Source organism: Sapajus apella, unplaced genomic scaffold (assembly GCF_009761245.1).
Source record: "Sapajus apella isolate SASKATOON/1434 unplaced genomic scaffold, GSC_monkey_1.0 scaffold36, whole genome shotgun sequence".
Lineage (NCBI taxonomy): Eukaryota > Metazoa > Chordata > Mammalia > Primates > Cebidae > Sapajus > Sapajus apella.
In genome coordinates, this window is record NW_022436976.1 from 24172728 (window position 1) to 24198946 (window position 26219).

General features: G+C 39.9%; 1 protein-coding gene and 1 non-coding gene across 16 annotated transcripts in view; both read right to left on the reverse strand.

Annotated features, from left to right (window-relative positions):
• Positions 1-26219, reverse strand: part of PATJ (PATJ crumbs cell polarity complex component) — a 395978-nt gene that overhangs the window by 319694 nt on the left and 50065 nt on the right. For 14 of the 15 annotated variants that reach the window (XM_032296822.1, XM_032296821.1, XM_032296819.1 and 11 more), the window contains 5 exons: positions 25959-26100; positions 20409-20552; positions 17009-17085; positions 14363-14419; positions 704-838 (listed from right to left, as the gene is read on the reverse strand). In XM_032296822.1, the coding sequence (XP_032152713.1) occupies positions 704-838; positions 14363-14419; positions 17009-17085; positions 20409-20552; positions 25959-26100 (555 nt within the window). The remainder of the gene's footprint in view (positions 1-703; positions 839-14362; positions 14420-17008; positions 17086-20408; positions 20553-25958; positions 26101-26219) is intronic. The other variant, XM_032296813.1, reaches the window with a different exon arrangement.
• LOC116564186 lies at positions 6623-6726 on the reverse strand. The gene has a single exon (XR_004274775.1). It is a non-coding gene; the product is annotated as a U6 spliceosomal RNA (small nuclear RNA).

Sequence of the window (26219 nt, forward strand, 5' to 3'; positions counted from 1 at the left end):
CTCAATAGAGGCTGCCATTTTGAGGGAGACATCCCAAGGAGAAAATGTGAAAACCAGTATGCCTGAGGTTAGAAATAATCAATAGGCTGGGCACAGTGGTTCACACCTGTAATCCTAGCACTTCGGGAGGCCGAGGCAGGTGGATCACAAGATCAGGAGTTTGAGACCAGCCTGGCCAAGATGGTGAAACCCTGTCTTTACCGAAAATACAAAAATTAGCTGGGCATGATTGTGGGCGCCTGTACTCCCAGCTACTCAGGAGGCTGAGGCAGGAGAATCACTTGAACCAGGGAGGAGATCACAGCACTGCACTCTAGCTTGGGCAACAGAGCAGGACTCTGTCTCAAAAAAAAAAAAAAAAGAAGTAATAAATCCTGTAAATAAATGAGGCTACATGCAGCAACAAGGCTCAGGGATTCAAATTCTGCTAAAAAAAGAATATAATATACTACACTAAATTTCTTTCCTAGTCATTCATTTAAATAAAGAACATCTCAGGAGTCCCAAAGATGGGGAAAATGAACTGAAGCAAAGCTACTTCTTTATCATCCAGTAAGCTGTTCATTTTTTTTTTTTTTCAATCTAAGAGGTTCACATTACCTTGGCATTGGTGACACTATAACTCAGGAGATTTGTGATGACAACACATTTTTCTGAAACTTAAAAATTTCTGTCTGTGTCTTTCTTTCCCCATAAATTTTACCTCAAGCAGCTCATCTTCTGGCTGTAGGAGACCCAATGTATCAACAGGACCACCAGGAACGATTGAAGAAATATAATGGTGCCCATCAAAGGAGTCCACTTCCACACCAAGCCTCAGAGTGTGAATAGGCAGCAGCTGTGGCAACACACAAAGCAATGATCAAACATGACGACACATCCTTCTGTTCGTCCTCCATCCAGTGCTATTTTGAAGTGAAAAACTCCACCTCTTAAATCGGATCACCAAAATCGTAAAAGAAGACAATAATGGGAAAACTAGTGTCAGGTAAAATTATGAAGTCATTGGTCATCTTGTTCTTGCTCCTCTTTTCTTTCCAGATTCCCTAGAAATGAAGAGATGGAAGTATACAGTCTTACCTTCAATTCTAAGCTCCAGTCCAGTCCACACTTCTGGTAGTCCCCAGTATGTATGCTGTGTTTCACTTTTCTGTGGGGCTCCCCATTCCCCAGAACAACCTAACTTTCCTTTATTATCTAATTAACTTCTACTCACACTTAAATACCATGGCAGGAAGCCCTGATGCCTCCATCTGGGGTTCAAGACCATCCTGTGCACCTCTCCATCATAGCTCACAACATACTAGGCTTAGAATTTCTTTTTTTTTTTTGAGACACAGTCTCACTGTGTTGCCTAGGCTGGAGTGCAGGAGTACAATGGTGCAATCTCAGCTCACTGGAACCTCCACCTCCGGGGTTCAAGCAATTCTCGCACCTCAGCTTTCCAACAGGCAAGCACCACCACGCCCAGCTAATTTTTTTGTATTTTTACTAGAGACAGGGTTTCACCATGTTGAGAATTCCTAGTTTCTTGATTGTCCCTCCTCCACCCCTTAGTTGAATGGAGAGTTTGTGCCTCTAATCTCTATAACCTCAGCCCTGGAACAGTACCCCACACTAAACATGGGTTCATTAAATGTTATTTGAATCAATCCATGAAAGATAGTGCCTCATCTAAGATGCTCCTTTCCATCTAGCCAATTTAAGTGAAAACATTTCCTATTTGGGAAAGGCAATCATTTACCCATTCTAGGTCTATGAGGGTTCGTATGGGCTAAGATATGAGTCAAGAGCTGAGAAGCTCTAGCCAATGTCGAGTAAAGAGATGAGTGTCTTAGTTCTACTTATGTTTATTGGTTGTAATGGTCAAGGGCATTCACCAAACTCCATTCCCCTGACTTTCAAAGACAGACAAATGATTTGTCATTGTGGCCTTATAATCTCAAATACGGTAAATGATACTCATTATGATTGACAGTTCCTGTATCAATAGTCTGATACCTAAAGATACCAGACCTACCTCTAACAACAATTTATAAGGAGAACACCCTCCACAGGGTGGCAGTGCATCCACCATGTGGCTCTCTTCCTATTCTCTGTGATCCTCTATTCCTGAGCTTGCCACCTCCCTCCGTCTTCTGCTTTCAGTCCCCAGAGTGCCACAGGCCTTGCTTCAGACACCATCCGAGGCTCACTTCTGTCCCGCTATAGACATGCAGATAAACGTGCAGTGGCAAGGAGTCTGGCTAAGACCTCAGTGAAGGCATGAGGGACTTCCAGCTCTGGAAATTTCCTGAAGATCAAATGCTCCTGATCCCTAAGCACTTCAGGATCTACAACCATCTCTGTCAAGAAGATGTTCTAGTTCTCTAAATGGAAGGTGAAGAGTGTTTTTCTTCCTGTTCCCTGTCCGTGCTTTCTCACTTCCTCACTGCTGCCACTTCATTCTCTTGTCATCGTATCAAATCATGGGTACGGATACGCTAAAGAGATATTAGTGTCATGTAGCAGGACGTCTAGAGGAGGTAAGGAAAAGCTTTCAGAGAAATGTTCCTGAATTAACAATTTACCACCCATCTCTGCCAACTGTCTTCCTTCCTTGTTTATGAGCCAGATGCGATAGGGCAGAGAGGTGCCAGTGGATCCACCATAGCTCATCCCCAGTGTGGTGCTGGGGCTTATACTGGCTTGAGAGCAGACTATTCAATTCTCAGTGATTTTGCAAGTCAGTGGTTAAGCACAGCTATCATGAAAAATTAAACCATATAAAGTTACAATTAATAAAAATAAATGTAACAAATACTCAAAATCCATCACTTCCTAATTATTTTTCACTCTTTTACTAATAGCTATGTTCATGAAGTGATTTATATCTACTATATCTGTACAGAGAGGAACACTCTCTATCAGAACTCAAAGAATACTGAGGGGTGGACATCTGAACGAGACACATGAAATGCTTGATTTGGTTAGCTGCTAAATGCATGTGGGACAGGTAATTAAACAGCTCTACTTCTGCAGAGAGGCCTGCAGCAATGAAGTGCTACTGTGCATTGCCTCTCAACTCACTGATCAGTGATGCCATCTTGGTAGCTTCATACCTGCCATGGTGGCAGTATTTACACCACAGATATTTGTACATGCTACAAATTGGAGCTGCCTTTTTTTGATGTTGTTTTCTTTTTGAGAGCTAGAAACTTGCCAGCATACCACGGATCTGTGATATAGTTTGGACAAGATATCCAGCATATATGTACAGGGTACAAACTATGGGCAAGACATTGGGCTGTAAGCTGGAAATACAAGATGAAGTCTTTGCCCCCCTAGAACTAACACCCAGCATGGCAGACAGATAATAAATAGGCAAAAAGGTAAGTGGACAAAGCAAATACATAAATAACCAGCCAACCAACAAGCAGCAGGATTACCCCAGTTCTGATATGATAAGCACGGAATACAAGGAAATGCATCCAAGGAATGTATGACCATTGTGTAAAAAACAAACAAGCAGTTACTAACTGTGAGAAGTGCTACAAGGAAGTAATCAGGGTCGTGGCAACAGAGCACCTGTGGTTGAGGCCATTTTGGAAAGTTGGTCAGAGGAGGCTCCACATTGAAGGGGACACTTAAGGTGAGACTTGAGGGATAACAGTGAGTCAGCCCTACAAAAAAGCCTACTGGGGGATGGCTTGTGGGAGGTGAGCAAAAAGGATAATTGCTAAATTTCTGGTTTGAGCAAATGAGTAAATGGTGGTAACAACTTCTGCATAGAAATAAGTGCCCAAATTAAAACAAAGATCCCGCTATACACACAGAGATCTTTGCTACTTACATAATAATATGCCCTCATCCAAGATAAAAGAGTTAAGGCAAGAAATGGTTCCAATCCCCTTCCAATCCGAATCTGTTCACATGATGACCCCCATTCCCACCTCCATGGAACAGCTGGAATCAGGATTCACAGAGGCTCACCCATGTCATCCCATGCCCTCCAGACATGGGCTGTGCCTCCTAGGCTATTCCCCCAGATAGCTGTAAACACCACAGGCTCCCTAGCAAACTTAAATGGTGAGCAAAACACACATGCTCTATCTTCAATCAAGCTGAACAAATAAACCAGAAATGATGTTTACTAAATCTGTCAATCTGAAGGACGCCTACCTAAAATTAGTTCTGAATCTAAACCTGAGTACAGCTGGGTTTCTATGATTTCATGTTACATTGCTACAGGCTTCTCTGCGGGAGCAGGACTGTTTAATTACCTGTCCCAGGGGCATTTAGCAACTCAACAAATCAAGCGTTGAATCTATCTCCTTCAGTTGTCCACCTCTTTCAGTATGTGGCATTCTTAGGGAGCGGAAAGTACCGAAATGACAGAGTAGGTGAAACACGTGATTGGCGCCTCCATACACCGCTGCATGTCATGCTTTCGGATGCTTATTCAACGTGCTTTGTGAGGGGTTCTATTTAAACTGACAAAGTTAATGAGCAACAGGATTTTCATGATCCTGATATAAGTAAAGGATACAAGGACATGCATCAAAGGGAAGTGTGACCATGATGTGCTTTATTGTCTGTGTAAAAATGACCAAGATCAAATGAGATCAGGAAGGATTGAGGTCTTCTACCTGCAAGTGGCAAGACTTATCATGAAACAAACTGCAGCTCATTCATTTTGCACAATCCTAAAAGCTTTACTTTTAGGACACTAAAACAAGATATCAAAATGTTTAAGTGGGAATATAAATGACAGCGCATCAGGGGGAGAAGAAACTTCTGGAAAGGAATTCTTCAAAAATGTGTCAGTGGGATGGAGGAGGATTCTCCAAAAATGTTGAACTCCACATAAAATAGAACAGAAAGAACCCCATGACTGGTTCTAGTAACTCTCATACGCAAAGTATTAAATAGCCATTTATGTTTAAAGATTAGGGAGTTACTAAATTTACCATAAATTTTAAAAATAAACTTTCAAGAATGAGGCTACAAGTTTAAAGTAATGGTGAACCACAAGCACGGTGGCCTGTGAACTTAGTTGTGCTCCTCAGAGGTTATACAAGACAATCAATTGTCCATTAGAGCTTTATTTATATTTGTTTTCCTCACCCTTCCAAAATTTTATTTATTTTTTATTTTTTTAAATTTTTTTGAGACAGAGTTGCGCTCTTGTTGCCCAGGCCAGAATGCAATGGCACAATCTCAGCTCACTGCAACCTCCGCCTCCCAGGTACAAGCGATTCTTCTGCCTTAGCCTCCCCAGCAGCTGGGATTACAGGTGCATGCCACCATGTCCAGCTAATTTTTGTATTTTTAGTAAATATGTATTTTCACCATGTTGGTCAGGCGGTCTCGAACTCCTGACCTTAGGTGATCTACATACCTCGACTTCCCAAAGTGCTGGGATTATAGGCATGAGCCACCACACCTGGGACCCTCCAAAATTTTAATTCAGAATGTTCAAAAAATGTGTAACAGTTACTCTGCTGTACAGCAGTATATTGAAAGATCTCTTCAGTCACCTAACACCAAGGTCAAGCATCAGTTGCTATTTAGCATTTTAGATATCATTTATGTTTCCTGTCTGACCCACGTGAAATATCTAAGTTTTTGATATTTGATCTAACACTTTGTATTTGACTTCCTCCCCTTACCTATGCTCACGGTAGTGCCTTCACCTGAAATATCCACTGTACCCATTTGTACTCCAGATCTAGTCTTCAGAGTACAGTTCAAATGGCATCCTACCAATAAGCCTCCATCTGTCTTGAGGAAGTAATATCCTTCTTGAACACATATCAGTCATTTTAGCAACATCTGAATAATAATTCTCTATGGAGTGAGGCAAGAAAGGAATCAAAATTCCTTTAAGAACCTCTCTCCAAACCTACAGAATCAGAGTATTGGCAAGGAGGAATAAAATAGGGCATTCTCACATCTGTGTTTTGAAACAGCTGCTTTGGGCCAGATGTGGTGGCCCATGCCTGTAATCCCAGCACTTTGGAAGGCCAAGGCGGGTGGATCACCCCAGGTCAGGAGCTCAAGACCAGCCTGGCCAACCTGGTGAAACCCCATCTCTACTAAAAATACAAAAATTAGCGGGGCCTGGTGGTACACACCTGTAATCCCAACTACTTTGGAGGCTGAGGCAGGAGGATCACTTGAACCCGGGAGGCGGAAATTGCAGTGAGCCAAGATCAAGTCATTGCACTCCAGCCTAGGTGACAGAGTGAGACTCTGTCTCAAAAAAAAAAAAAAAGGAAGAAAAAGAAAAAGCTCCTCTGATGTTTCTCATATGCCATCTGCACTAGTAGGTAACCACTGCTACTATAGGGTTATTTGATTCTGTGTCTTACGTGCGCCACTTAAAAAGAGAACAGCAAAGTATAAAATTACATGCTTGAGAACTGATAACAGCATTGCTTCCGTGAATGAAAGGAATGGGGTGGGAGAACAAATGACCTTTTGCAGTACATATTTCTATACATTTTAAATTCTATGTCTTGTGCATATATTATCTATTTAAAATTTAAAAGAAAAAAAAAGAATGCGGCAAGCTTAGAAGCCAGATAACCCTTGATTTGTTTCCTTTTTATGAAAATTTTTTTATAAATTTACTTTTTTAATAGTTCTGGAACACTTCACGCGTTTGCGCGTCATCCTTGCACAGGGGCCAGGCTAATCTCTGTATCATTCCAGTTTTAGTATACGTGCTGCCTAAGTGAGCACATGATTTGTTTCCTAATTCCACCGCCTTTCTAGCTGCCTATGATCTTGGGTAAATTGCTTTACCTGCCTGACACTCAATTTTCCCATATTAAAAATGAGAAGGAGGAAATGCTTGCTGACCAATAAGGTTACCGTTAGAAATACAAGAGAAAATATGTTTAAAGCAAAGAACCGGCCCTGGTAACTGAACAGTAACCTCCGCTATAACTCTTGGAAAGCCCAGTACATCCCACTTGACTTTAAAATTATGTTTGTTCATTATAAAGTGGTGGGGGGGAAAACCACATTTTAATGTTCTCTGGGTCAAGAAATATAACTCAAGAGAGAAATAAGGTGAAATCTGTCAATCTGTTTTGTCAAAACCAGAGAACAGGACCTGGTGTTTTTGTTTTCCACGCAAGCGACATTACTGATGCTCACTTCGTATTACAATTGATGGCCGGCAGAAAGGTCACTAGAATGAGCTTAATGCTTCTCCCTCATAGAGCTGTGATTATCTTAATAGTAAACACTTGCCAAGAAAGCCATCCCTGAAAGTGCAAGTCTCCCTAGATGCGGGAAAACTGTTCTGGTGTCATGATTAACAGCTTCCTAGAAGCAGTGCAGTTAATGCTTAAATCATTGTAAATAGCTTTCACCTCCCTCTTTCTCCACAACTCCACCCACCTCAGAAGAAAATCTTATCTATTAACATTAGCCCATAATATATGAAGATGCTTCTTTTTTTTTTTTTTTTTTTTAATATAGAGACAGGGTCTTCCTATGTTGACCAGTTCAGTCTTGAACTCCTGGTCTCAAGATCCTCCTGCCTCAGCCTCCCAAAGCGCGGAAATTATATGCATAAGCCACCCCACCCAGTCATGAAGATGCTTCTGGAATCATCCCTTCAAGAGTGGTGGCCATGGGATGGCAACCATCTAAAACCAGCTAGACCCATAGAAACATAATTGTTCTAATCAGAAAGCTGATGAGACAGAGGAAAAACCTCCAGCCTGGGCCTCAGATCTTAGACACATCCCTGCTCAGAACCTCCCACTGGTGTTACCTGTCACTGAAGATAAAGTCCACACATATCACCGTGGCTCCCAAGGCCCTTTAACACCTAGTCTTCCTCTCAGCACCATTTAACAATATTCTGCTCTTTACTGAGTTTGGCCCAGACACTCTGAAAGAAACAACTTCTGTTCCCCAACATACCAGCCCTTTCCCAAGGCAGAGCTATTATACCTGCTGCTCCTCTTTTCCCCAGCTCAACACATTCTTATCTTTCAAGCCTGGGCTCAGAAAGGCTTTCCCTGGCTCCTTCTCTAAAGTGTCCCTCACCCCGCTCAATTTACTATTCAATCATTTGCAGCACTTCTTACAATCTACAACTATCTTATCAGGTTATTTTTTATTTGTCTATTACCACGCCCCTATACAATCCCAGAATCTAAGCTCTATGAGAGCAAGGACCCTTTCGGTTCTGCATCCCACAAATGGTAGCACAGTGTCTGGCACAGAGTAGGAGCTCAGTAAACAGTTCAGAACGGATGCACTCTAAGCTACAACCTGCCTCTGCTACCATCTAGTTGTATAATTTTGGTCAAGTCATTCAACCTAGGCAACCTTTAGTATCCGCCTGTCTGTGAAATCAGTTTTGACTGGTTAGTTAAAATCTCCCTTACATATTGTAGGGGGAAATTAGTAGCTGCTGAACTAAGATGCAAATTTCCAGTTATAAGAGGATTTTCAAAAATCGTAGCTGATGAAAATGAAGAAAAATTCTGTGGACATTTAATAAGAAATTAATGGAGAAAAATGTAAAAATATATGATAATGTTACATGGAAAAACTATACATCCCTTCTATCTCGCATACACACACGCACACGCACACACACACACACGCATACACACACACACACGCCCCCCAAAACAAAAGTCAGGTAATACTGACTGCAAATATACAAATATGTAGCTAACAACTGAATATGAAAAGAGAATAATGCAATTGTGGGGGACTCTTTTTCACTCCAGTGCAGAAAATAGGGAAGAAAAGCAACTTTTTGCCACAACAAAATTTCAATTAATTAAATGTTAATTTTAAAAAGCATATTAAAAGAAAAAGGCCTTTGAAAAGTCAGTTTAAAAGCGTTAGAGGCATGTAACTGGAAACAAAGCTACCATTTATTGGACATTTCTTATATCTTGGCACTGAGCTATATTAAGGTACATATGAAATATATTTCTATTTAGTATTCTACAACACAATTATTATTGTTATTATTTAGAGAAAAAATTAGGTCAGTTATTTTACAGCCAAAAGCATTTCATCAAATGTTACTTTGTTTTTTTGAGACGGAGTCTTGTTCTGTCACCCAGACTGGAGTGCAGTGGCACAATCTCAGCTCACTTCAACCTCCACCTGCAGGGTTCAAGCAATGCTCCTGCCTCAGCCTCCCGAGGAGCTGGGATTATAGGCGCCCACTACCATGCCCAGTTAATTTTTATATTTTTAGTAGAGATGGGGTTTCACCATGTTGGCCAGGCTGGTGTCAAACTCCTGACCTTGTGATTTGCTCACCTCAGCCTCCCAACGTGCTGGGATTACAGGCATGAGCCACCACGCCCAGCCCAAACGTTACTTTCTTAAGCCTTCCCTGACCAACATATCTAAACCTGTAAACTAACCCCTCTCTCCTGAATTCCCTATCTTCCCTGTTTTAATATTCTTCATGGCACGTTATCACCTATACAGTATAGCTTATTTATTTTTGGCCTCCTCCCATTAAAATATAAGTTCTACAGGACAGGGATTTTTCTTCCTGCTTTCTTCTCTTCTGGAACCCTAGAACCCAGTAGCATTCCTAGCAGAATGCATATAATACATATTTGATGAATAAATGAACAGCCAAATGGACCAGTGAGTTTTTTTTTGTTTTTTTTTTTTGAGACAGAGTTTCGCTCTTGTTACCCAGGCTGGAGTGCAATGGCGCGATCTCGGCTCACCGCAACCTCTGCCTCCTGGGTTCAGGCAATTCTCCTGCCCCAGCCTCCTGAGTAGCTGGGATTACAGGCATGCGCCACCATGCCCAGCTAATTTTTTGTATTTTTAGTAGAGACGGGGTTTCACCATGTTGACCAGGATGGTCTCGATCTCTTGACCTCGTGATCCACCTGCCTCGGCCTCCCACAGTGCTGGGATTACCGGCTTGAGCCACCGTGCCCGGCCAATTTTTTGTATTTTTTTAGTAGAGACGGGATTTCACCATGTTGACCAGGATGGTCTCGATCTCTTGACCTCGTGATCCACCCGCCTCAGCCTCCCACAGTGCTGGGATTACTGGCTTGAGCCACCACGCCCGGTCAGACCAGTGAGTTTTTATAAGGTGGTTCTGAAAGTGTGTTCAACTCAAAGCCCTTCTGCCCATTTACATTAGAATTACTGAGTACAAACTTGTGTGTGTGTGTCTCCGTATGTGTGTGTGTGTGTGTGTGTGTGTATACACAGCATAGAGGCTGATCAGGAAAGATGACACAGTAAGACTAGATGCAAAGAACTAAGGAGTGAGAGGGAACATCTTCTGCCTAGAGAAAGAGAATCACACTCTTTCAAAATGTACACAAAGTGCCTTTTGTCCTTGTTGTCTTTTACTTATAAAACATGATGATTCAGGGTCTTAGGCTTTGAATGTGGGAGGACCGACAAAGCTGAACCACATGATGAGCAGAGCCTGATCAGGGCAGGATTTCCCTGCAAGGACATATCCTGAGTTCCAAAGCAATATGGCACGGGAGGCTGAAAAGATAATCAGGAAACTTTGAAAAAGCAAAGTAAATATTTCAGCAGCCCAGAGTACTAAGGAGAGAGAATTAGAGTCCAGGCAGGTTCCACCAGAATAAGAGAACTGTTAAACACTCCCAGCGTCTTTCATGGATTATCTGGAAGACTACGTCTTTTTTTTTTTTTTTTTTTTTTTTTGAGATAGAGTCTTGCTCTATTGCCCAGGCTGGAGTGCAGCGGCACAATCTGGGCTCACCGCAGCCTCCTTCTCCCGGGTTCAAGCAATTCCCCTGCCTCAGCCTCCCAAGTAGCTGGGATTACAGGTACCCACCACCACGCCTGGCTAATTTTTTGTATTTTTAGGAGAGACAAGGCTTCACCATGCTGCCTAGGCAGGTCTTGAATCCCTGACCTCAAGTGATCTTCCTGCCTCAGCCTCCCAAAGTGCTGGATTACAGGTGTGAGCCAGTGCCAGGCCAAGGCTGTGTCTTTTTTTAATTAAAAAAAAAATTTTTTTTTTTTTTGAGGAGTCTCACTCTGTCTCCAGGCTGGAGTGCAGTGGTGCAATCTTGGCTCACTACAACCTCTACCACCCTGATTCAAGCAATTTCCCTACCTCAGCCCCCCAAGTAGCTGGGTCTACAGGCGTGTGCCACCATGCCTGGCTAGTTTTTGTATTAAGGCTGTGTCTTAAAAGTAATGCAAACCAGAGGTAGTCTGATCCTTACCAGAACTGTATCTCTGTGCATGTCTAAGATGAGCACCCACCAATACCACCCCACGTGCACACAAACACACACGCGTACACCCACCCCCCCACACACACACACACACTCTCTCTCTCTCTCTCTCTCTCACACATTCTCTCTCTCTCTGCTCCCTTCCCTCCTTCTATCACCATATTGGCAGACAGGGTAAGGCCTCTCTGAACAGAGATAACTAATATCATCTGAAGCCTTTTGTAGCTGTCAGATATTTAATCAAATTTTGGCATTACAAGAGATATACCCAAACAATAAGACAAAACAGCAAATGACAGAATTGATCCAGATATTGGAATTACTTAAAGTCTTTATAAGCTATGGTTAACATTAGAGGAGAAGATGGCAAATATAGATTTCTTTTTTACATTGGGAATTTCACTGGAGAATTATAAACTAAAAAGAAATAAAATGGAAATTCCGGACCAGAAAAATAACTAAAATTAAGCACTTAATAGATGGGCTTTAGCAGCAGATTATGCCCAGGAAATCTGGTAAACTGGAAGACAGTTAAACAAAAAACATCTAAGAGTTTATTGTAAACTAAAGAGCAATTTCAGGAAAATATGTCACTGATTTATACAATAATAATAACAATAATAATAAGAGCCTAGCTGGGCACAGTGGCTCACACCTGTAATCCCAGCACTTTGGGAGGCCAAGGCTTCTCCTGAGGTCAGGAGTTCGAGAACAGCTTGGCCAACATGGTGAAACCCTGTCTCCATTAAAAACACAAACAATTAGCCAGGAGTGGTGGTGGGCACCTATAATCCCAGCCACTCGGAAGGCTGAGGCACAAGAATCACTTGAGCCCAGGAGGCAGAGGTTGCAGTTAGCCAAGATTGCACCATTGCACCCCGGCCTAGGCAACAAGAACAAAACTCAATCTCAAAAAATAAAACAAAACAAAATCAAGAGCCTACTATGTGCTTACAACTATTCTAGGCATATTATAGTTAATTCCTATATAAATCTATGAGGCATATTCATAATATAGTTAATTCCTATATAAATCTATGAAGCAGGTATTAATATTTCCTTTTCACATACAAAAAAACTGAGATGTGGAGTTTAGATCATTTTCTAAGATCGCACAGATATCAAATTCTGGTTTGCCCAGAATTTCCAGGCAGCTTGGCTCTAGAATCCATGTAATGAGTATATTATAATGTAGTAATTAATAACAAATGAAGTTTGATGAGGTATTTGTGTGGGGTTTTTTTTTTTTTTTTTGAGATGGAGTCTCACTCTGGTGCCCAGGCTGGAGTGCAGTGGCTTGATCTCAGCTACCACAACCTCCGCCTCCCGGGTCTAAGTGATTTTCCTGCCTCAGCCTCCCAAGTAGCTGGAACTATAGGCACATACCACCATGCCCAGCTAATTTTTATATTTTTAATATGGAATGTCACTATATTGGCCAAGCTGATCTCAAACTCCTGACCTCATCATCCACCCACCTCAGCCCCTCAAAGTGCTGGGATTACAGGAGTGAGCCACCGTGCCTGGCCTGCTATTTGTATTTCTTACTCTTATTTTGAATTAAATCCCTCTCAATATATTTAGAGGGAATTAATAATTAGTCATTACTCTAAGCTAATCTGACTTTGTAAATAATTTAAAATTGATCTACAAGATGAGCCATATTGCTTTTTGTATTTTCCTCAGATTTTGTACATCTGAGGAAAGCTTGGTCAGTTGGCCAACACAGTCACAATGAAGTGACTCAAAATGCTGGTAAGCTGAGAAGGAAAGAAAGGCTCTCCAGTGTCAGCCTTGAAAATTCAAACCTGGCACGGCAGGGTAGCTCACACTTGTAATCCCTGCACTTTGGGAGGCCGAGGTAGGTGGATAACCTGAGGTCAGGAGTTCAAGACCAGCTTGACCAACATGGTGAAACCCCATCTCTACTAAAAAAACAAAAAAAATTAGCTGGGCGTGGTGGCACATGCCTGTAGTCCCAGCTGCTCAGGAGGCTGAGGCAGGAGAATCGCTTGAACCCAGGAAGCAGAGGTTACAATGAGTTGAGATGGCACCAGTGCACTCCAGCCTGGGCAACAGAACAAGATTCCATCGCAAAAAAAAAAGAAAGAAAGAAAAAGAAAAAAAAAGAAAATCCAAACCTACAAAATCATGGCACACATAGCATAAAATCATGAAAGACAAATATTCATTACAAATACTCAACAGAGAAGAAAATAGTAGCACTATCTAAAGACTTTTCAATGTTTTATGAAACCTGCATGGGATGCAGAAAATACATTTTTAAAACTGCATGTAACAGAAGAGCTTAGGGTGGGCTCAGCTCTCACGTCAGATGTGGAATTACAGTACAACTTCTGAAACACTCAGGCAAGAACATCTTTCCTTTCTTACCAATTGTTGAGGAACCCACCTACAAGGCTTCTTTAAGTTTCAATTGCCCTGACCTCTGCTTATCCAGAATGGGAAATTTTAGTGACAGAACACTAAAAACGTTGGGGAAAAAAACTGTAGAAGTTGCCTTCTGGCACCTTGCCACCAGAAATAAAGCTTACCAAAAACGTTTTAAGTTCAAGAACAACCATTGCCTACACTCAGAAGATAAACCACTTTTCTTTCCTGGAATAGTTGAACCTGAAGGCTTTTCTAAAGTGTGGACTGCTGGGTCTTGATTTTTAGGAAACTTTTATAAAAGGACTTCTTATAACATCTAAAAGCTAACACACACTGCACAATGTTACTCTGCATACTACCTCTAAGGTGGGCAAAAGAGTTGAACCTGGGTTTTGGCTTCTGGATGTGACACAGGGATCCCATGTTCTTCCCAGACACCATTTTTCATAACAGCAAGACCCGTCACATTTCCAGGAAACAGGCAAGACTAAATTCTGAAAACTTTAAGTCATAGCACTAGTGTCTTAAGCAAGAATTTAAAGAAAGTTCTTCAAACGATAGAAAAACAGGCAGGGTTCAGTGGCTCCACATGTAATCCCAACACTTTGGAAGGATTGTGCCGAGCCCATGAGTTTGAGACCAGCCTGGACAACACAGTGAGACCCCATCTCTTAAAAAAAAAAAAAAAAAAAAAAAAACCACTGTTAACTTTGTTATTAAAAAAAAAAAATGCTTACCTTTGAATATTTCTGTAACTCAGCATCATCTGCAATCTGTGTGTCCAAAGTAGCAACCTAAATTTACAAAAAAATTTCCAGTATTTGTAAAAGTATAATTGTATTTTCTGTACATTTTCTGAAAATATCTGCAAAACCTACATATTGATAACTCTATTTGACCTACATTCTAATATCTTTCTTATATTTTTGAAATCTGTAACACATAATGTGAAATCTCAGAGTATATCAACTTTTTTGTTGTTGTTCTCCACAACAATTTTTTTCCTAAGCTGCATAAATTGAACAGAAGGTGATGGACAAATGTATATACTATTTTTTAAAAATCTGTGATCAGTAATATTTTAATATAATCCTCCATTATATTGAATGCATCAAAATCTTACTCTTTTAACAAAATCAAGAGTATGGCCATTTTTACTTTCAAACTCAAGCCTCAAAACAAAATTTGCAAGGTCAGTAATGTCAGAGGAGTTTGGGAAAACTAAAGCATCTGACTTTCCACAGCAAGCTCAAACCATTTCCCCAGAAGAAATAGCTGGCAAAGACACAAACAGAAAGGCCTGGTCCCTGGTGGGAAGCTAACGGAATACTTAAAGCTTTTAATCCTGGCCTAAAACTATTGTTCTAAGCTTCAATGGTGGACATCCACAGAAGTGAATTCCTTGCAAGCAAAAGTACATTACTGATGATTTGCATCTGTAAGTTGTTAATAAAATATGATGCATCTGGTGGGAAGGTATAAGTTAAACAATGACCCAACAACAGCTTCTGAAAGTACTGCGTTTCAGATAAGCAGATCCTGGAAGAAAGTGAAATAAGTACTGGAGTACATGCATTCATTCATTCTCCATCATTCCTGGCTTCTTTCTAACCCCACATTCCTCAGAACAAGATGCTACAACTTTCAGTGGATAAGCTGTCACTTTAAATTCCCAACGTCAAATTCTGTCTCCTCTAATTTCTCTGCTATGACCTCACCATGTAATAAATGAAATTGAAAAGGTTAGTTATAAGGAGAATACAATTTTAACAGAAGGCTGGCAGTGGCTCATGTCTGTAATCCCAGAACTTTGGGAGGCCAAGCAGGGTGGATCACTTGAGACCAGGAGTTCAAGACCAGACAGGGCAACACAGTGAGACACCAGCTCTAAAAGAATTTGAAAAATTAGGCGAGCATGGTGGCTCATGCTTGTAGTTACAGCCAGTCGGGAGGCTGAGGTGGGAGAACCACTTGAGCCCAGGAGGTTGAAGCTGCAGCAAGCTGTGATGGTACCACTGAATTCCAAGACCCTGTCTCTCAAAAAAATGTTTGTTTTTGTTTTCTTGAGGCGGAGTCTCCCTCTTTCACCCAGGCTGGAGTGCAGTGGCGCAATCTTGGCTCACCACAACCTCCACCTCCCAGGTTAAGCGATTCTCCTGCCTCAGCCTCCCAAGTAGCTGGAATTATAAGTGCCCACTACCACACCCAGCTAATTTTTGTATTTCTAGTAGATGTGAGGTTTCACTATGTTGCCCAGGCTGGTCTCAAACTCCCAAGCTCAAGTGATCCACCCGTCTCAGCCTCCCAAAGTGCTGGGATTACAGCCATGAGCTACCACACCCAGCCAAAAAAAAAAAATGTTTTTTAACAAAAAAAGAGCCCATCATAAAACTGGCCATTTGTAAATACTGTACGGCAAATTTATTTGAATATCAAGCCACTAAGATAAGTAGGAAAGGCCATTTGCTAGGTGATTGCTTAATAACCATATTCAAAATCTATGAAGCAGATAAACAGTTCAAGAGAACTGACATGCAAGCATAAAGTTACCAAGAGAAACTGTGAATTGTATTGACTCATCTTAATGACACTGGGAATTTTCTGACAATAGATAGTGGCTACATAATGTAAAGCAAAAAGATTTTAAAAATCTCCAACCAGCCAACAAGTACTGATAATAAACATATGTAAGAAAATGTGAATGATAGTAGAAATTTAAAAGAATATTTTATTATGAATGCATTTAGTGAACGGTATTAGAGGCTGGTCTAAGCACAACTTTCTGCTTTCATGTGGATTCATATGGGGAAATGTAATCAATCCCTTGCTCAATGAATCTAATAACAGGTGAAAGGAAGTCTAATGGACCACTGGCACTATAAACCTATACCAAACCTAAATTACTTCCTGTTCTTCTAAATATATTTGATAATCATTCTTTCATTTTTCACATAAAACTGTAAGATTTCTTTGTGAAACATAGGACTAATATCCACAGTCCTTTCAGCGTACAATAAAACAAACATCATAAAAGCGATCATAAAAATGCCAGCAATTTTAAGCAGCTGATGCAGGTTATAAACTTAAAGGCAAGCCCTCTCTAACAGTTTTCTGTCTATTGTGGACTTAAATGGTTTCACATGAACTGAGTGTCTGCTAATTGTAACTGAAATTTGTGTTCAGTCCTTAATTATTCTTACAGCTTAAAATGCTAAAGATAGGGGAAAAAATCAATTGATTGATTTGATAGAGAAGAAAGGCAGGAAGAAAAAAATGAAGGCAGGCTGGCTATTCTTTGGCTCTCCCATTTCTTTGAATTGTAGCGTTAGAAACTTGATGTGAAATGAGACATGAGTGTTTTTCATTAGAGCATTTTAACATACCATTACTTCATAATCAGGACCCAATAGGTTTTCCCATCTGGATTTCAGCTCATTTTCTGGAGAGGCTGGGACGTTTTCTGGATATTAAAAAAAAGAGAGAGAGAGAGAATGTTGAAACTACTGTGAGCCAAACACACTTAACTACTAAATTCTTCAATAACAGCCCAGTTTCAGTAAGTAAAGGGGAAATGAATAAAAAGGAAAATGCATTAACTTAGGTCTACTAGGTAAAGTAAATCAGAGGTGACTTATAAAACTAATGTAAAATGTAAAGACCAGCTGTGACCAAATTATGAAGGCGCTTTTGTTGTTAAGGGATACTTTAAAGGAAAGAGGACATGATGAGTTATACATGAAATTTAAATTATATACAGTTTATATGTAAACATCCTATGGTTTACAAGTAAAATGCATCTGGCTTTGCTTTATAATACATTAGGACATAGAAGGATTTCATTTAAATGTTAATCACTTCAAAACAGTACCATTTCAGCTGCCCACTAGAAAAGTTAAAAATGTATCAAGATATCCTACTATCAGCAGTGCATATCAACACAATACAATCAGACTTTTCACATGGGCAGCTATAAAGCCTTGTCTAGTTTAATTCAGTTAAAGTTTCATGAGCTTTAAGATAATAGGAACTTTGGTTTTACATCAATCTTTTGTTCCTTGGTTATTAGGATACTTGTATCTTGATAACTTTCTTTAGTGTAATACGGCCTTTGTTGCATAGAAAATTTTATAGAACTAAAACAGATTGTAAGTGTCTTGCCTGTCCTCCACAGAAGCTCAGTGCACGGTGCATAGTGCACGGTGCATAGTATGAATAACGTCTAATAGGCAAAGTCAAAGTACTAAAACTGAATTTATAACTTATACCCATAGCAGCAGCAGCAAATGAACTTCTACCTTTTTTAACTTAAAGAAAAACTATCTCAATTTTGTCTTAAGATTGGACAAGTCACAGAACAGTTATCACAACTGACATAACCATCTGCCTGAAATCAAACGTAACTTGCAGTATCAGCTCTTTCAGTCTTTAGCACGGACAGCTCATCTTGGATGCATATAATGTTTAATTACATAATACAAATCATTAAATGAAAGAGGCTAACCTCAAAAATCAGTGACTAAGACTAATGAACACTAAAGAACTTAAATTACTACATTTATAAAAGAATACCCATGAAATAACTATATTAACTGCTATGCTAGATTACACTTAGAGGATAACTAACCAAAGATCCTACTAAAAACAAAAAATCAAATTCATTTGGGCTCTGCACCTTTGTGCCTATTCCTGTTAGCATTTCATTAAGAAATTACATTGAGTTATAACATCTTGCCTTATAAATTTTTTCTAGGCAGTAATTTCTTGTCTGGTAAACAAATCTGTACAAAATTTACAATTTATTTGTTGAATTCTAAGCTTAAAAATATGGCACTCATATGACAGTTAATATAAATGTATAAAATAATGTTCATATTTCACCAGCAATTCTTTTGACTATATTTTTCTCTTTCAGTTGTGCAATGAAAACGCGGTCATGAGTTTAAAAGCAAGTACAAAGGCCTAAGTGCTAACGAAAAGAGACCTACATTCAGCAGCTTCGCAAAATGATCAAAAATTGGGTAACATGATGATCTGAAACAAATATTCCAAAGGCAAAAAGAGAGCTAACCTCATAGCAGTTAGCAGATTTTGGTTTTACTCTAAAGCTAAAATTATACATATGCAAGAAGAAAAAAATGTAGTGAAGTTGATCCAAAAAGCACACATAAAATATTTCTCAAACCAATACTCCCTGGTCAATTGTAGGTATTCTTTTTGATTTAATTTTTGTCACTATAACTAAAAAATGGTATGTCATTTTTAAAATTTGTCTTTCTTTCTTTACAAATGAGGTTGATATGTCAGTGTTGTTACTGGCTTTTTTGTATTCCTCTTACAGGAACCATCTGTTCATTGTCTTTACCTGTTTTCATTTTAGCAAATAGGACTTAATTTAAAATGGGAACATAAGCCAGGCATGGTGGCTCACACCTGTAATCCCAGCACTTTGGGAGACCGAGGAGGATGGATCACGAGGTCAGGAGTGCGAGACCAGTCTGGCCAACATAGTGAAACCTCATCTCTATTAAAAATTCAAAAAATGAGCCGATGTGGTGGTATGGGCCTGTAACCCTAGCTACTCGGGAGGCTGAGGCAGGAGAATTGCATGAACCTGGGAGGTGGAGTTTGCAGTGAGCCAAGATCACACCACTGTACTCTAGCCTGGACGACAGTGTGAGACTCCATCTCAAAAAAAAAAAAAAGGAAACAATATATAAGATGCCAAGACCATCAGAATAATGACAAAAATCTATTATATGGTTGTAGTGCGTGTCTTGAAGTTAAAGTCTTAAGCATCAAGAAGTAAAACAATTTCATTGCTTCTATTACTGACATTAAAAGTTGTATGCAAATTGCATAAAATTAAGTACTTTGATTAGTAAAAAAAAAGAATGGAATGTTTTATCATTTTTTTCATTTTATTAAGCATGCCCAGTTATGCCAAGCAAAGTAAATAATGTTTTTAAAAGGTCAAGTAGCCTTTATAATAAATTATAATATAATTTATCCCTAGCATGAGTGTAATGGTGATATGAAAAACTTTGTCTTGTCATTATAATGATTAAAAAATGAACATTTATTACGGAAAAAATATTTCTAAAACTATTTCTAACTTCAGAATGTACTCAATTTTCATCTGACATTTTACTGACAATCTGAGCTCAACTCAGATCTGCAAAGATAAACTGTGTCTACTTGAGTCAAAAAGAACAAGGCAAATTTCCAAATCACAGGAAACGTTTTAACCTGAGTAAGAGGTTAACTCCTTTTCTTCAGGCTATTCTTTCTTGACCCGAGACAAAGCCAAAAGCCAAAACTTCTTGGGAACATGGGTAGTGTTAAGTACCCAAGGAGTTGCATTTAGCTAGCAAGGCTTTCCAGTACTTTGGAAGGCCAAGGTGGGCAGATCACTTGAGGGCAGGAGTTCAAGACTAGCATGGCCAACATTATGAAACTCCGTCTTTACTAAAAATACAAAAATTAGCCCAGCCTGGTGGCATATGCCTGTAATCCCAGCCCCAAGGAAGGCGGAGGCAGGAGAATCGCTTGAACCCAGGAGGCCAAGGTTGCAGTGAGCTGAGATCATGCCACTGCACTCCAGCCTGGGCAACAAGAATGAAACACCATCTCAAAAAAAAAAAAAAAAGACGTTGATATTAAGAATACCCTATTTTATATCTCCAAAATGCCTCTAAGATTTCTCACATTGTATTAACTATAAAGAGAGAAAATGGTTAACAAATGAAAGAGTCTATGATTGCAAAGTGAATGCTTGGTACCTACCCAATTTTTCTAATTGTATGTTGTCGTTGTTTAAATTAACCATTCTTTCTTCAATGTCCTCATCTTCACCATCCAAATTTGTTTCAGTTTCCACTTTTCCAGTTAGAAAGACAACTGGTGGTTTTGGTGGTTCTACAACAGTTCCTAATTTTTAAAAAATTTAATATTTTTAATACTAACTTGAATCATTAGTTGTGAGGACTATATTTAAGTGAACATATTTTACTCCTGTTCTTCCATTTTACAACCTTATTAAATCTGAGGTAACTTACATAGATCATTCCTCAAACCCCAAATCCCATGTATAATAGATAACCAATCGATTCCCTTAAAAATGAACTTGTTAATAGCACTGAAAAGAATAAGGAAGAAACAATGGGAAGAGAAAAGCAAGGTAAACTCAATGACAAAGAAGCGGTTAGATGCTTTTCAATATATCCTTGGAAAAGAAAACAATGCTAAGGTCCTAAGCTCTTACTCTTATGGTGGGCAGAAAGCAAGACCTGCAAAATAAGCTGGACCAATTGCTATGGGCTCTCCCAGCTTCTGGCATGACGTCATCACAACTCTGACAAACCAGTCTACACAGGTAACCTTATTACTTAGAAGGGAGTTAGAGAGAATTCCCCTGGGTGTAGAGATTCCTCACTTTACTAAATTGAGCTAAGTAAAATAATAGAAGAACTGATCAAGAGCAGTCATTCACGGCTGTAATCCTAGCACTCTGGAGGCCAAGGTGGGAGGATCATGTCAGGCCAGGAGTTTGAGACCAGCCAGGGCAACTTTGGGAGACCCAATCCCTACCCCCAAACAAAAATCTTTGAAATTTAGTCAGACGTGGTGACGTGCACCTGTAGTTTTAGCTACTTAGGAGGCTGAGGTGGGAGGATTCTCTGAGCCCAGGAGTTTGAGGCTGCAGTGAGCTATGATTGTGCCACTCTACTTCAGCCTAGGTGACAGAGTGAGACCCTGTTTTTAAAAAAAAACTAGAAGAGTTATCCAAAGTTTTCACTCTCATCCATAAGTTGCATAAGAGTCATTCTAGGTTGTTTTTTAAATAATACACATCACTTATACTCTTATCAAAAATAATTAAGTCCCAGTGCGGTGGCTCACACCTGTAGTCTCAACACTGTAAGAGGCCAAGGCAGGTGGATTGCTTGAGGTCAGGCGTTCAAGACCAGCCTTACCAACATAGTGAAACTCCATCTCTGCTAAAAATACAAAAATTAGCCAGGTGTGGTGGTACACACCTGTAATCCCAGCCACTGGAGAGGCTGAGGCACAAGAATCACTTGAACCTGGGAGATGGAGATTGCAGTGAGCCGTGATTGTGCCACGGCTCTCCAGACTGGGCGACAGAGTGAGATGCTGCCTCAAAAAAAAAAAAAAATTTACCTAATATAACTAAGACTGTAGATTTAGCTTCTAACTCATAGGAAACTAACGATGGGTAGAAGAATAAGTTAAGGACACCATAGGGAAACAAATTCAGAATGTGGCATTCTAGTTACAAAGGGACTAACGGCTTCAAAAAGTCTATACCATGGGCACTGGGAAGTATTCTTCTAGATTAAAAAAAAACAAAGAGACATAACAAATACTTTGGGGCTTGGCGTTTGTTTGTTTGTTTGTTTGTTTGCAGGGGGTGTTAGGAGGAGTGGAAAGAAAATCTACAAAAAATATTTTGGAGCAAAAAAACTAAGAAACCGAAAAAAAATTTTTAAGTATAGATTAGGTATTTGGTATTAGGAAATCAGTATCAATTTTCTTTGCTGTGATAATACTATCATGGTTATATAAAAGAATATCTTCATTTTTATAAGTTATAGGCTGGAAGTATTCTGATGTCTACCACTAACTCTAAAATGGTTCAGGGAAAAAAAATAAACAGATGAAGCAAATATGGCAAAATGTTAGCTAGTGGATCTAAATGGTAGGTTTGTGGGTATTCACTATATTTTTTGGCACTTTTTCTGTATGTTAAACTTTTTAAAAATACAATGTTGAAAAATATAGTATGATCTTAACATGAGACTTTAAGCCAAACAGAATGCTTTTAGATCATTAATCCACGATATCGATAAATGCACAGCCTGGTGCTAGAATAAGAGAAGCCTATCACTCACTGCAGCATTTTTAAAAAATAACCAAAAGGGAGAAGCAACTGAAGTGAACATGAGAATAAACAGATAAAGAAAATGTGGTATATACAAACAATGGAACATTAAAAAAGAAGGAAATTCTGTCCTGAATGAACCTTGAAGACATTATGTAAAATGAAATGAGCCAGTCACAGAACGAAGATTCCACTTACATGAAGTATCTAAGCAGCCAAACACACGGAACAAGAAGATAAAATGGAGATTGCCAAGGGCTTTGGGGGACAGGGGAAAGGGGAGTGGTTTAATCGGTATGAAGTTTCAATCACACAAGATGAAAAAGTCCAGCAATATGCTGTATGACAATGTGCATATTGTTCACAATACCCTAATGCACACTTAATAAATTTTTGGGCCAGCCAAGGTGGCTCACACAAGTAATCCTAGTACTTTGGAAGGCTGAGGTGGGAGGATCACCTGAGGCCAGGAGTTCAAAACCAGCCTGAGCAACATAGTAAAAATCCATCTCTACAAAAAAATTTAGAATTTAGCTGGGTGTGGTGGTGCATGCTTGCAGTCCCAGCTACTTGGGAGGCTGAGACAGAAGGAGGATAAAAAGAAGAAAATGAAAGAGGAGAAAATAACAATAAGATTTCAAATGGTAGAAGGATTATGTGAGAGGTAAATGATGTGCAGTTTGTGGCCGGGCACAGTGTTTCATGCCTATAATCCCAGCACTTTGGGAGGCCAAGACGGGCAGATCACGAGGTCAAGGGATCGAGAGCATCCTGGCCAGCATCGTGAAACCCCATCTCTACTAAAAAAAAAATACAAAAAATTAGCTGGGCATGGTGGTGCGTGCCCGTAGTCCCAGCTACTCAGGAGGCTGAGGCAGGAGAATTTGAAACCGGAAAACGGAAGTTGCTGTGAGCTGGGATCACACCACCGCACTCCAGCCTGATGATAGAGCAAGATTCTGTCTCAAAAAAAAAAAAAAAAAAAAAAGATGTGCAGTTTGTTTCAGTAAAACAGACTTCTAAATGTTGACATGATGCAAAGCACACAAAAATGTGTGACATGGGATAGGGGATTGGAGGCAAAAAGACTTAACCACTTTCCCATAATATAGTCCTACACATGAAACAGGTGATTATAATGTAGTGTGCTAAAAGCTACAGTACCGTGCTTTTCAAAGGGTACAAGTGAAGCACATAAGAAAGACACTCAAACCACGGAGTAAGGAGTACAGATTCATTTAGAGTCAGAACTTATCCCATCATAAATTTAAAATATAGGAAAGCTCAATAAAGAATTGTTAGGTCAGGTGTAGTAGCTCACACCTGTAATCCCAATACTTTGGGAGGCCAAGGTGAGCAGACCCCTTGAGCACAGGAGTTAGCAACCAGCCTGGCCAACGTGGTGAAACTCTGTCTCTACAAAAAATACAAAATTAGCTGGGTGCAGTGGCATACACCCGTGTTCCCAGCTACTTGGGAAGTTGAGGTGGGAGGATCGCTTGAACCCAGGAGGCAGAGGTTGCAGTGAACCACTGCACTCCAGCCTGGGCAACAGAGTGAAACCCTGTCTCAAGAGTTTGCTAATCAAAAATTGCTCATTCACAGATACTGGGCATACCTACATTCAGTTGGTATGGTAAACTGAAGCCAAGCGCTCTATCAGAGCTATTAAACACCATTATATTTATATGAATATTTATATAAGCCATTTAAGGTCAAAATGGTATTCGTATAATTTGTACTATTTAGGCAATTTTTAATTTCATACATTCGATGCAGTGCATCTGTCTTTCAGCAACAAAAGGTCTTCTATCACATAAAAGAAAAAAGGTCCAATTTAAATATAAATCAATATCAGCAGAAAAAGCAAAGGCTTCCAGGTGTATTGTATCTTCAGAGGAATATTTCCAGAGGAAAAAAAATTCATTTATCTTCTATCAAATTCAAGTATTTCTTACTCCTTAGTTATACTCACTCCTTTTTTTTTTTTTTTTTTTTTTAAGAGATAGGTCTCACTCTGTCACACAGGCTGGCAAGCAGTGACACCTCTTTTCCTCACTGCAGCCTCAAACTCTTAGGTTCAAGCGATCCTCCTGCCATAGCTCTCCTGAGTATCTGGGACTACAGGTGGGTACCACCAGGCCCAGCTAATGTTTAATTTTTTGTAGAGAAGGGGTCTATGTTGGTCAGGCTAATCTTAAACTCCTGGCCTCAAGTGATTCTTCTGCCTTGGCCTCTAAATGTGCTGGAAATATAAGTGTGAACCACCAAGCATGGCTAGAATTACTACAGGCAGTAAGTCACTCATTCTAAATTGAATATGTGTTTCCATGATTATCAACTTCTTTTCATCTATACGTTTATAAGTTGATAATTAAAAATTGACATGCAGCCAGGCACTGTGGGTCACACATGTAATCCAGTACTTTAGGAGGCCAAGACAGGTGGATCATGTGAGCCCAGGAGTTCAAGACTAGCATGGGTAACACAGGAAAGACCCCATCTCTGCAAATAAAAATAAAAATAAATTAGCTGGGTATGGTGGTGCTCGCCTGTGATACCAGCTACTCAGGAGGCTGAGGTGGGAGGATCACTTGAGCCCAGGATGTAAGGCTGAAGGCATGATTGTGCTACTGCACTCCAGCCTGGGCAACAAAGTGAGACCTGTCCAAAAAAAAAATACAAATACATGTTTTATTTTCTTTCACTATGCTTCAAAAAGTAAATCAAGAGGCAGATTAGAATAAAATATATTGCTAAAAGTAATAGGAAACTTGGCTGGCACAGTGGCTTACACCTGTAATTATAGCACTTTGGAAGGCCAAGGCAGGCAGATTACCTGAGGTCAGGAGTTTGAGACCAGCCTAAGCAACATGGTGAAACCCTGTCTCTACTAAAAGTACAAAAAAATATTATCCAGCTGTGCTGGCAATGCCTCTAGTCCCAGCTACTTGGAGGCTGAAGCACAAGAATCGCTTGAACCCAGGAGGCAGAGGTTGCAGTAAGCCAAGATCGTGCCACTGCACTCTAGCCTGGGCAAGACAGTGAGACTGTCTTAAAAACAAAAGTAACAGGAAACCTAAAGTCTATAAAATGTCAAAGCATTAGACAAATGGCGTCAAATCTTTATTATTCAAATATATGTAATCAATGAAATTTGAAAGCTTTTAGAAAAAATGATTTTCATCTCTATTTAGAGATGCTCTCACAGCTTAGTGCATGTCAGGGTGCACATCCTACCCCTCTGACTGACATAATAAGCAAAGGAAACACTTCCTCAATGAACAAATAAGCTGACTCATTTCTCCATCACTGCATCACACGAGGTGGGACAACATTTCTTGCTGAGACCCATGGAGCAACTTCCATAACTGAACTCTTCTTCCAAATGCAAACTACTTGAGAGATAGAGGGGTGGCAGCGTTAATCACCTCTGTCTGAAGGTGATTCAAGTGGAGAAGTAGATGAGGATGTCTTCCTTCGAACTAGGGTGAGGTGTACCACCTGCCCTGCATTTCGTAATACTTCAACAACATCCTGGTTGGCAAAACCCTGAATGTTCACACCGTCGACCTAAAACATCGAGAGAAACATTAAACAGAGGTTTCAAGTTGGCTATTATTTTTAACTCTCGCAACAATGAATAAAATGAAGCTAATCCTTTCATTCCAAATGTAAATAATTTAGGCCAG